Here is an 11829-nt window from a genome sequence, read left to right on the forward strand (position 1 = left end):
GTGATTGCAGCTATCTACTTTGAATTCCGAACTATGTCGAGCCCAATATCGAATTTGTGATATTTCCTTGTCCGGGCGGGAGATCACCATCTAGTCGCTAGGTAAAATATGGTTAGAGTTAGTAGCTACTCGAAATTACTAGAGAAATTGAATTTTTTAGTACTGGAGTTTGATTAATTTAAGTTAGATCGGAGACTTTTATCCACCAGTAAATCGAACAATGTTCTTGCTAGTTTCTACCTGTTTACCGATCATTCCGAAGAATGAATACTCTCAATATCATTCCAGTGATGTCCCAAATCACATTTCTTTCTCAGAGCAGGGGATAATACCCTATTGACAACTCCACCTTGCTCTCTCAGATTCAAGCACTTTCCGCCCTCTTCGCGCTCGATCTCAAACCGACCACTTTCGCTGCTTCGAGCGAAAGACAGTATAGTTTGTAGAAGGCGGGAAAATTTGACCAATTCTGATTGGTGATCTGTCTCCCACTGCTTCACTTTCTCGCTCACGTCCTGAACCTGGATATCTTCGAACTTGCCAAACTTGTGGTACGCAAGAATGAAGTTAGGGATCTGTGCAATCCACAATCGAGCCAGTTCCTCCCCTAGGGTATCAGAAACACCTTTCTTATTGATAGAGCGAGTCTTCAAGTCATAGACCGCGGCGTGTGGGATATAACGACCCCTTTTCTCGATGCAAAGCCTGCCCCCATCATGAGGTGTGGCGGATAGTGGGATGTCTGAGATACTAGCTTCTCCGATGGAAGCTGAGATGCTTTCCATATCATCATGAGCCGGCTCGGAAATTCGACTTTTGGAGATATCTGGTAAATATCCATCTGCTTCAAACCTGATCAAACATTTCATTCCCGCAAAATTGTATTGTATCAAGCGTTGATGAGACATATCCCTTGACCTCTTTTCTTCATGTGGTATTTGCCTCGGGAAAGGCATATCCATATCCAAACACCCCGATGATCTTTTCGGTGGGTGAGTTCTCTCTCCAGATCAAGAAGACGGTGTTCCCAATGACCCCCACAAGCATTCTGAAAGGTCTGTTTTGCTCACGCACAAAGCGAGGGAGATTACCCATCATGCTACTACACCCAACAATGTCCAAGCTGTCCAAATAAAACTCGGATTTATCTGTCAAGACTGCTTGGATCATTGGGTCCACTGGGTAGATGGGAGATCTTGCAGCGTTCAAATCACGATAGTATTGACCGGAGTCTTCCTGAAGCTTGGGATGCTTGGAGGGAGGTGTCCAGGCCGGTGGCTCACCTTGCAGGAATGCATCAGTTCATGATCATAGAGAATTACTGTATATGAAAACACTCCTATTTGGAACGAAGATCTGATGCTCTACACTGTAGAGCCAGTTGTAGGACGTAAGATACTGACTATCAGCGATGATTGCAAGGCCATCCGTCTGATCTGTAGGCTCTTGAAGGTCGTCAAGCTGAACAGCTGCGAGGAGATCTCCCAGTGGTGGAGATGGAGTCGTCGTCACTGCAGTTGCTTCTTTTCTTCGACAATACATGGCCGGTAGCTTGACTGGTCAATCCCTACGAGTAGAGGAGATGATGAACTATCTGGCCGCAGTTAGTCAGAAACAAAGAATTGCTTGTTCCAATTACGCTGCAGTCAGAATGTAATTATGTGAGTCTCAAAGAATATAACGCGGTGAACAAAGCCTGTACCTTATTTGCTGCTTGGCTATTTGATCAAACACTGCATCACCACATCACCGCGTTTGCCAACTTTTTCTTAAGCCAACGCCAGCCCCTGCCAATTATTCCTTGTCTACACTTCCCATACTACAAGAGTCTACAGATAATTCCAACACCACTCGATTATGTCAGATGCTAGATTAGATAGACTCGCACGATACTTTGGTTCTGTGGTATATGGAAAACAAGAAGTCCAAGACCTCAGCAACTTCAAGCGCTTTGTGGAGGCAATTTTGGCCCAGTCAGACCCCTGCACTTCGGTCGAGCGAGTCATAGCTAGTGGAAATGCATTGAAGGCGCTGCGAAACGGTATCAGTTTCAACATCACCCCTGAATTCATCAATCAATACACAGCGAAGTTCATTCTCTACTTGAACCATCGCGAAGTGAAGCTTCTTTGTCATGGATCATTCCTTGAGGAACTTTTGATCATTATCCTAGAGCCTCGAACACTGTGGAACTCATTCTTGGAGGCATTTTCGTGCCCGGAAATTGGAAGACCATGCAATTTTTGCGTTGTGTTGGACGATGTCTGAGTTGCTGGCATTGCCTAACTCTTCTGGTGTGGATGTTCGAGCGGATGCTCAACTCATGCTAAGCGATGATTCAATCTTCTCGTCTCCTTTGCTTGAAATTCGCAAGCTAGGACACAAGATCAAGCACCTTTTGGAGATGAAATCGTCACCCCAAACGACTTTTGATTCCGAGCACACAGTTGGCGGTCGTCACGACAATGATTTTGCGGGTTTTAGTTCGATAGCTATTCTTCCCACAGCAGACGAGATAGGATGCCCCGAGAAACCCTTCTACCGACAAGCAGAGATCCTGACGCAGATTACGGGTACCCAGCGTATTGCAGGTCATATTGACAACCAGTTTCGACTTTTGCGAGAGGACATACTTTCGGGACTTCGTGATGATTTTCAAATTGCACAAGGAACCAAAAAGGGAAACGGCCAGCCCTTCGCTTGAAAGGTCTTTCCCTAGTTCAGATTGAATGCTCTTCATTGATAAATGAAAGAAAGCGTTTTCAGCCGTGTGCTGTCGGTGTCACTTGCAAGTCGGGCCTTGAAAGGGTATCAACCGCCTCATGTCTGTGAATCCTGGTCTGACAAGTCGCTTCCCCGAGTCTCTAAAATTTGCCTCCATGTCACCAAATGATTGTGTTCTGCTGATTTTGGAGCTTTTATCAAAAGAGGAAAAGAAGCTTCTTGAGAAATCTCAAGTGAGGTTACTATCACGTGCCTGCAAAGCCCTGAATCTGGCTTCACGAAAGCCATGGTTGAACGCTTTGATGCCCTCACACAAACTGAAGGCTGGGCAAATGCCCGAGACGTCGGAACTTTGACAAAGACGATCTTTGAGAAGACAATTGAGCGATCCGGTGGACGAGAGATGCAGTTGAGCCAAACAACGATGCTTGAGGCCATTGATTCCATGATACTTGAACGGACCCGTCGAGCAAATGTTCTAAAAAAGACCTCCACTTGAGTTAAGAAACAGAAAAAGGCGCAGCTTGCACTAAGGCTCTTAGCAAGCCAGTGTCGTCAGCGGAAGGCCGAGTTTTGTCACAAGAAAAAATGGCAAACCCTGGCAAGGATGCAGTCACCAAGACCCTTGCAGAGGAGAGCAGAGCTATCACTCAGCGTGACTTTGGCGTCGAAGATGTGGTATGGAATCAGCTTGAGAAGGACAGAGCCTTGGCAGAGACTAAGAGAATGAATATTTGCGATTGCAGCAGGAAGAAGAGGCCCAACAGAAGGTTATATCGGCATTGAAAGAGGCAGAGAGCAAAGCTGCCAAAGAGCTAGAATATGCAAAACAGAAGTCTGATTACGATGCGAGAGAACGCCTCGAGCAAGCTCGACTGCAACACGAATTTGAACAAAGACTGCAAGAAGCCCTGCTGGATGAATTTCAGAGGAAAAGAGAGGCTGAGAATGAGGCACGACAGAAGGAACAGGCTCATCAAGCGAAGCTGCAGAAAATGGGAGTTTGTGTTCAAGGTTACCCATGCATACATCAAAGCGGCGGGTATCGATGTGTTGGTGGGAGTCACTGGGTTTCCGATGCCCAGCTCGGAAATTATTGACTTAGCATCCCTGACACAGAGGTAATACGGACCTGAAAAGTCGAGTCCCCCATAATAGAATGCCTCTAATAAACCTTTAATATGTAAGCGTTTTTAGGGATGATATGTTTACATCCAAGTGTACCCCTAAGGGCATCAAATTCTTGAAATTTTAATATATCGGATAAATCATCAATCAAACGTGTTTAATGCTACAATTTTTGGCTCTAGCTACCCTTATGCAGCATTTCCTCGGTATTGCAAGCATCTCATCTCCCCCAAGTTCTGAGGTCCTGCCAAGACTGTGGCTCCCCTTAGGGCTGAGCATGGATGCGCACCTCTGTTCTGGAAATATTGCGTTACTATATATCAGTTTCCCGCTTACTTGTCGACATCCATGTCTATCTTGGATGCTGCCGCATGACATTGTCGCGCTCGAAGCTAAGAATAACTTCTCACGGGGTTCTACAAGGACACTGAAGTCTCACAAATTTCAAACAAGCATTCTAGGAATGACTGGTAGCCAGGTTCAAAACTCTTGTTTTTCTGCTCTGTACCACACGACCGGGAAAGGTGTTTTCGATTTAGGGAGACAGGATATCAGTATCGGAGCTGAACACGGAACCTTGGAGGAATCTATAATAGATGATGTGCCACGGACACAGTCGGACAAAGGAACAAAGAAACAACCCAACACAAGCCTAACACCGAATCGAGTAACATACGAAAAATTGATCATCAAGCACGACATAGACAACATCAGGCCTCCAGATTCCTCAACTCAACCCAACATGCACCAAGAGCCTACGCTGCCAATCAGCTCCAACCCCAACAACGCATCGACTGTCAGTGTAACACAGCTGACGAGCCAAATATGCAAGATACAGTTCCGGGAATGCAATCCATAACATAATGTCCAACCCACGACCAGTACAAAAACAACGCAGACAAAGTGCCTCCAAAGCTGAAGGACTTGCTGCCCTTGACACCCCAGCTCAATCCGTGCCGGTCCGCCCACCCGGGCTGACATCCGACCCTAAGCCGGATCGGATACGTAGGAACTTATTCCCAGGCCAATCCGTGGGTAACCAGAACCAGAACCCCAACCCCGACCCCAACCCCAATTAGGTAATTTGACCCTACAACGGTAACCCTAGACATGAGAGTTAACCTATGTACTCCGTATTCTATATCATAGTTGTAGACAGGCTACAGGTATAAACTTACTTTGCATCTAGACCCTAACCACACAGCCATGTATCATAATGTAATCCATCTTGATCCGTCAACTCGTTCCCCTGATCCGACCAGTAACCGGTTTCTTTTGCCGGTCGAGACCTGGCGGCCGTGATATTCATGTGTCATCAGTCTGCACCATTAGATAATACGATGGGGAACCCTAGGAAGAGCGGGGGAGGGGGGAGATGCTAGTGTATGCATGTTTGATACAATTTGGGGTAGACCACATAGTACCGTAGACAGTAGAAGTCGGCAATAATGTAGACAGTAGACAATAGGCAGTACAGTGTATACACCTGGGCGACGCACTGGCGGATTACGTGCTCGGATGTATGGTTTAATCGCGCATTATGCGAGGGATCGTGAGGGACACGTACGGTCTACTGTGGTGTCATGAGTATGACGCAGGGGTGTGGCCTGTCAGGTGCTGACAAGTCTATTCTCTGTTCTTCCAATTGGGATGTCGGGATGTTGCTGTCTGTCTTCTAGGGTCTGTACCTGACCTGGTGTAACGCAGGAGAAGAACAACTCCCCCGCAAAGCCACGTAGACGAGGCGTTTTCCCCCCACGTGAGGATCCCAGGATGGTTCCTTCGACAGGGAAGCCGAGGCTGGTGAGTCTGGGGGTCACGGGTCTGAGCGACATGACAAAGCCCGAGCGGCAGGTCCCAGCGGAAAAAAGAAGATGCAGTCTGGGGCCGAAAATCTGGGGAAACCGCACAGACTGTGGCGTTTCATTTGCCTGAGACGCCGCGTCGGATCTCTCGGCCATTCACATCACACGGGGGGGAAAATTTTTTTCTTTTTCTCCTTTTTTTTTTCCTTTTCTCTGTTGGCCTTGGCTTGTCGTCATGTCCCCTGACCGTTTTTTTGTTTAGTATGGCGTCCTCGGATTACTCGGCTCTCCTGACTTCAAGAACATTCTGAGTGGCGTGAGAATGGCACTGAACTATAATGGTAGCACGCTATTGCTGTATCACCATTTTCTCGGCGGTCTGGGCAGGGATTGCGTGAATTCTTGCAAAGGTTGAATGATCTGCCCTCTTCAGGTACCGAAGCGCGAACTAGACCGGATCGACGATGCGCTAAGGGGGAGTTATCCCGCAAAATTTCAGTGCGATGGAGTCATTGTGCTGCGATCTGCGACTCCTTGAACACCGGCCTGCATATATCCTAGTCATGAACTGTTGCGATGCGCCTTCGAGGCCAGGAGTTTCGATATCGCGCTACTTTACACGGCAGGCCACAGCCCGCCAGATCCGTAGCATCGCCATCCCCGTGGACTATAATAGACATGGCTTCATAAGCTGTGTACAAATTTGGAAATAGAAAGTGGAACCTCGGCAAATGATGCAATGGGTTGGAGCAGTAAAATACAGTCACCGGTTCTCTGGTATTTTATGTGAGTCAGGTCTAAATACAGAATACGGAGTACATACTTTGAAAATATTGCAACTACTGGATTATCAGGGGGGAAATATATCACGCTATAGACATTGAGTGCATAGGGCAGTATCAGGCTTGGCATCGGATGTACAATATCTACCATATAACGTTATACAATCTATTGCAGAGAATCGCAACACCTGACGTGATTCCAGGTCGAGTAGAATGCGGTGAAAGAATGTTACGATCTGGACGTCGACCCAGAAATGAGAGGTTTTTTTTTTTCGCATTTCCTGGGGGTAATGGAAATGATGATTGGATGGTGAAGTTTCTTTTACGTGTTGCCACTTGGGACTGGTGGAGTCGCCCCAGTCAGATGACTTGGAACTGCCCAGCTGGGGCGGCAAGAGGATTAAAGCGGCAGGCACTAGAATGGGTAGGGCTGCCAGGTGGAGAGGTGCACAGCCAATGATCGACCCTGAACTGGTCACAAGGGGCTGACACAGCACCCAAGGAGGCAACACATCTGGCCGCTGTAAACTCGATGACGAAAGGCTTTGGGTCATTAAAAAAAAAAACGAAAAATACTCCACAGGCACCTTGTGACCCGTGGATGGTCCCTGGTGGAACATCGTGACTCTTGGGCCTTTGGACTATATAATTCTCTGCCCCCCGCTGTTGCTAGGGAGAGCCCCATAGTATTTCACACTGAAAATCTTGCCAGCCTCACATGGACTTGCCATTATAGCATTCGCAGCTAGTCTGATTCATACATCTGCACCTTCAACTCACTACAACCTTTAATTCTACAACTTTCCAGCTTTCACAACTATTCATCATGCCGGGCTCAAATTACCACGTTATTGAACCGCACCCCTCGGTCCCGCGCGCAGGCCGCCCAGCAGTCTACGCCGGCCGTGGTGGTGCTGGCAACATTGTCAGCCTCAAGAACACCAAGACAACGCCTTCGCATACTGCCACCGGTCCAGCTTCGTTGACCCGTCTCGACTCTCGCGTACCGACAACCTTCATGGCCGGCCGCGGAGGCGCCGGCAACGTCCACAGCAGCAGCGAGCGCGCCATCTTCAGCTTCGACGAAGAGCTCGAGCGCGACTTGCGCCGCGCCGCCCCCGTCTACCACGTTGGCCGTGGCGGCGCCGGTAACACCATGTGCAGCGACGACTCCAGCAGCGCCAGCCTGAGCCGCAAGTACTCGGCTGCCAGCACAGCAACCAACTCCAGCACGGGCTCTGTCGCTGACCGTGCTCGTGACATCGCTCGCCGTGGCCTGGAGAAGGGCTGGGGCAAGCTCAAGGGCACTGCCTAGATGCATTGCATCAACACCACGACACTCGTCCTGGACGAGATTATGAAATTACGACAACCCCAAAAAAAGTTCTTGTCTTTCTGTTTCCTTTTGAATCCATTTCCCTTTTTAATATCAACAAAGCGGGACGTCCACCGATGACCCAGACCGAAACACGAGTCTTCAATCACATCCAAAAGTTCAGTCTTCTACAAGACATTTGATACCCGTTTGTTTCTTTCTGAGTCGCCGATACCCAATTCCCGCGACCTCAACAATCTTCAATGTTCCGTGTTCCATCTTCCAACACGTTTTTTCTTTTCTTACACCGAGACCTGTTTCTCACATCATGGACAACCGGCGTTCTTTGTTTCGGATCCTCGGATCCCTTGCAATAAAGCAAGACCTTCCATACCAGCATATCGCCAGGTTCTGGAACCCGGGTGGTCACCTTTCAACATCCATACATCATATTCACATGCACGCTGTTCAAGAATTGATCTCGCGCCATCGCACCCACGGGTCTGGCAACATCATTCTCGGGAGTTTGTGACTTGATTTGATTTGAGATTTCTGTTTCATTTCCTATGTGTCTGTCTCATCATCGAGTCAACCAGTCTCTTTGTCTAGCTGCTTTTTGTGTCTCAACATACATATTCCCCCCAATCTCGCGCTGGTCGGTCTACTTTTTTATAGTCGACTTTTACAATGAACACATGTCTGGGCTTTGCCTAGGCCGATTTGGTCTTTCCATTATTTTCTTCTGTAAATTGCCTGTAAATTTTTATTGGTACATTGTAAATGACGCCAATTTCAAGTTTCGTGCTCGGCCGTTTTGACTCATGGCGACATTGCCATCGCCATCGCCTTGTAGCATTGTTGGGTCACGCCGCCGGCCGCGGGTAGGCGACTCCAGCCGCGTCGGTGAACCAGTCGGTCGACCTTGAAAATTTTCACGTTTGGTTTCACTTTTTTTTTCTTGTTTTTTTCTTAGTGAATTCTGGTTTTAATTCTGTTTTTATTCTGGTTATTTTCGTATTCAGGTTTGATTATTCGTATATTCTGGTCTAGACTTTGGGGCTCTTGTTCAATTCGCTTAACCCTTTCTCCGGATAAGTCGGAGCCAGCCCTGGAGATATTTAGGTCCAGATGTCATCTTGCCAAAGACTTGCATACTGTAGACGTACCAGTCCATTGCGAATAGTATGATCATTATGACTCTTGACAATATACGTGTATCCGAGGCAACCGCAGTACTCCTGTATTCCCCGAATCTCAACTACACCATAGAAGTATACTTCCCAATAAGTCAAGTCAACTTACCAAACCCTCAACCTACTCTATAAAGCCACCACAAAGCCACTCCCACCTCCCCATTCAATTCAAAAATCACGCACACATGTCCAAATAAAAACCCAACACGCTCAACACTCAACCGACCCGTCGAACCAGTCGCAACCCGCACGCCCGAAACGTGCCACGACCCACATCAACAGCATCAGAATCCAAATGGAAACCCACAAGTTCCACCTTCAAGTCCAGGTCCAGGGACCGGTCCACATCTACTGTACGATTGACACGTAAATCCACGTACGAAGGACACGGGGTACTGCCAGCTTACAGTAGATCGGACGTGTTGCTTCACGTGTCGCATGTGGAGAGCTTGGAGACTGCCATAGGGTACTATAGAACTCGCAGGTACAGTGCGATCTACACATGTGCTGGCGAAGACAAGGCGAGGATGTATGATTGTAGGTTCGCTGTACTGTACTGTATGTCTGTTTCTACTGGACTGTACACGCCCGTGCTCGGTGTGTACTGTCCATGTGAAGTATCTGGAGACTCTCATAGGGCGGATGTCGACTTCTGCGGGATGTACTGTACAGTGTCTGGATGGGATCTCGGCTGTACTTGGATCATGTGGTAAATACACTTCTCGGTGATGCCGTGTCGCCATTTGTATGTTGCGGTTTCATGGTGTCTTCAAATTAGAGCATTGCGCTAATGTCTTCCTGCATATTTGGTGTGGCAGAAGTACGGAAATGTGCGGGGCAATCGATCGCAATTGATGTGCATCTGGGGTGTGGCTGCACTTGTGCCGACTTTATTCTTTATCTTTGAGCTGGCTCGGTTGAAGGTCTGCTTCATGACGGTGTCTTAGTGAGTGGCTGGTCAGGATGTCATGGAGGGATGCTGGGTGGCCATGGCAACTTGGAAATTGGAATGGATTACTTGTTCGTGATTTAGAAGTTTTATTGATAGTACGATGTCACTTGATTCAACGCAATAATTTATATCCTACGAGGTGAAGGATGATAGATGATATGCTCCATACAACTTACGAGTTGCAAGTGTTAAGCAGAGTCCCAAGAAGAAGAGTATGTATTTGCACAGATAAGGTCAGAACCAATGCCAAGACGACATGAACTGCAGAGGTAAATAGAGACGGGGGTATCAAAAGTCGCGTGAACACGGGACTCGGATTGGTCGATCATTTCTAGCATGGACTACCGATTGCAATTGCAATCCATGATGATCGAATCATATTGACAGGATGTGGACGGATTTCGCTGTATCGTGGAGGAATGCTTGTTTCGAGATTCGGAGATGGACCTTTACCCACGCCACGACAGCCAATATGGCTGCCCGTGGAATGATGGTGACTGTGGCATAGAGGACCTTGGTCGGGACTGGTTTCTTATGCGAATCGCTTGAAGATGACTTCGGGGTCCTCGTGCCATTCGTCTGCGCTGACCCACATCTACAGGTATCGGGTTAGTTGGACGGGTTGATCGTGATCTAGGGGGATCAACATACCTTTCTAAACGTGCTTAGTCCGGCAAGAATGCTACCACCAATCCACGTGGTATATTTGCGCTCTGCTGGCGCGGAGATTCGAATCTTCATGTCTTCAACGGCCAATCTCTTGATCTCACGCATCAGTCGATCAGGGAAGTTCTTGCACAATGTTGAACCACCAGAAAGAACAATGTTGAGGTATAACGACTTGCGCAAATCAAGATCTGTGCGAGTAATGGCATCTTGAACGATCTGGTGGACACCCGGATACTCAAGACCAATAAGTTCAGGATCAAAGAGAATTTCAGGCGCGCGGTAGCGTTCCTGACCGATCTATAGGAAAATGTCAGTATTGTCACGATCCTTGCGACGAGTGACCTGTCTCAACTCACCTTGATCTTGTGTCCATCCGGAAGAGTGTAGTCAACGGCCTTTGCATCCGACTTGTGGTAACTGTTCATCCACTCCTTCTCTTCTCGCTTGGGATCCAAGGACACATAGCAGACCTTCTCCTTGATCATACGCACGACCTCCTTTTCAGCACTGGTGTGCAAGACATGGCCAGCCTTCCGCAGCAGCAACTGCATCTGTTCTGTAACATCGCGACCAGCGACATCGATTCTCCGAATACTGTTTGGAATGGCAAAACCCTCGAAGACAGGGACGGCATGAGAAACGCCATCTCCAGAGTCTAAGACCACACCTGTAGTGCGACCAGACGCATACAGCGACAACACAGCCTGAATAGACATATACAGAGCCGGCACGTTGAAAGCCTCAAACATGAGCTGGGCAGCGATATCACGGTTGGCGCGTGGATTCAGCGGCGGTTCCGTGAGGAGGACGGGGTGTTCTTCGGGGAGGGTCTTGAGTTCGTTTTCGTAGACGTAGTGCCAGATTGATTCCATGTCTTCCCAATTTGTGACGATGCCATGTTCCAGTGGGTAGCGGATCTTCAAGAGGCCGCGGAGTTCTTGTGCGCGTGAACCGATGAACGAGTCTCCTTCCAGACCACCGGCCATCACCCGTGGATGCTTGGGACGGCCGACGAATGAGGGAAAGTAACATGACGGAATTTCTTCGCCAGCGAATCCAGCTCGGATTGTGCCACTGCCATTGTCGATGACAATTGGCACGTTGTGGAGAGTGGCCTCTGTCATTGCGGGGAGTGTTTGGGGGAGGGTGAAGTCGGGTAAGGAGGCGAAAGTGTCACGGCCCCTCGGCCTAGAATGAACGACTCGGGAGGGATCAGCGGAGTCGAATTGGTGGATTAGCGTATTTAATGAGGTTGGTGGTT

At 48.3% G+C, this 11829-nt stretch overlaps 8 protein-coding genes across 8 annotated transcripts; 5 read left to right on the forward strand and 3 right to left on the reverse strand.

The window, feature by feature from the left end:
- Positions 1 to 251: 251 nt before the first annotated feature.
- Positions 252 to 869, reverse strand: N7511_002038 (uncharacterized protein; the record flags this gene model as incomplete). The annotated part of the gene is made up of 1 exon (XM_057124463.1): positions 252 to 869. The coding sequence occupies one exon, from the start codon at positions 867 to 869 to the stop codon at positions 252 to 254; it is 618 nt and encodes a 205-aa protein (XP_056986622.1).
- A 58-nt stretch (positions 870 to 927) lies between these two features.
- N7511_002039 (uncharacterized protein) lies at positions 928 to 1542 on the reverse strand (the record flags this gene model as incomplete). The annotated part of the gene is made up of 2 exons (XM_057124464.1): positions 928 to 1283; positions 1323 to 1542. The coding sequence occupies 2 exons, from the start codon at positions 1540 to 1542 to the stop codon at positions 928 to 930; spliced, it is 576 nt and encodes a 191-aa protein (XP_056986623.1).
- A 315-nt stretch (positions 1543 to 1857) lies between these two features.
- N7511_002040 (uncharacterized protein) lies at positions 1858 to 2704 on the forward strand (the record flags this gene model as incomplete). Its single annotated transcript, XM_057124465.1, has 2 exons — positions 1858 to 2118; positions 2174 to 2704. 2 exons carry the CDS (start codon positions 1858 to 1860, stop codon positions 2702 to 2704), a joined length of 792 nt encoding a protein of 263 aa, XP_056986624.1.
- A 306-nt stretch (positions 2705 to 3010) lies between these two features.
- On the forward strand, positions 3011 to 3223 carry N7511_002041 (uncharacterized protein; the record flags this gene model as incomplete). The annotated part of the gene is made up of 1 exon (XM_057124466.1): positions 3011 to 3223. One exon carries the CDS (start codon positions 3011 to 3013, stop codon positions 3221 to 3223), a length of 213 nt encoding a protein of 70 aa, XP_056986625.1.
- An 89-nt stretch (positions 3224 to 3312) lies between these two features.
- Positions 3313 to 4227, forward strand: N7511_002042 (ATPase AAA-type core; the record flags this gene model as incomplete). Its single annotated transcript, XM_057124467.1, has 3 exons — positions 3313 to 3402; positions 3471 to 3725; positions 4177 to 4227. 3 exons carry the CDS (start codon positions 3313 to 3315, stop codon positions 4225 to 4227), a joined length of 396 nt encoding a protein of 131 aa, XP_056986626.1.
- A 488-nt stretch (positions 4228 to 4715) lies between these two features.
- Positions 4716 to 4931, forward strand: N7511_002043 (uncharacterized protein; the record flags this gene model as incomplete). The annotated part of the gene is given in 2 exon segments (XM_057124468.1): positions 4716 to 4857; positions 4876 to 4931. The coding sequence occupies 2 exon segments, from the start codon at positions 4716 to 4718 to the stop codon at positions 4929 to 4931; spliced, it is 198 nt and encodes a 65-aa protein (XP_056986627.1).
- Positions 4932 to 7265: 2334 nt separating this feature from the next.
- Positions 7266 to 7754, forward strand: N7511_002044 (DUF3602 domain-containing protein; the record flags this gene model as incomplete). The annotated part of the gene is made up of 1 exon (XM_057124469.1): positions 7266 to 7754. One exon carries the CDS (start codon positions 7266 to 7268, stop codon positions 7752 to 7754), a length of 489 nt encoding a protein of 162 aa, XP_056986628.1.
- A 2677-nt stretch (positions 7755 to 10431) lies between these two features.
- On the reverse strand, positions 10432 to 11692 carry N7511_002045 (actin-related protein ArpA; the record flags this gene model as incomplete). Its single annotated transcript, XM_057124470.1, has 3 exons — positions 10432 to 10494; positions 10551 to 10865; positions 10925 to 11692. 3 exons carry the CDS (start codon positions 11690 to 11692, stop codon positions 10432 to 10434), a joined length of 1146 nt encoding a protein of 381 aa, XP_056986629.1.
- Between the last annotated feature and the right edge of the window lie 137 nt (positions 11693 to 11829).

The sequence above is a fragment of the Penicillium nucicola genome (genome assembly GCF_028828085.1).
Source record: "Penicillium nucicola strain IBT 29836 chromosome Unknown utg000002l, whole genome shotgun sequence".
Classification (NCBI taxonomy): Eukaryota; Fungi; Ascomycota; class Eurotiomycetes; order Eurotiales; family Aspergillaceae; genus Penicillium; species Penicillium nucicola.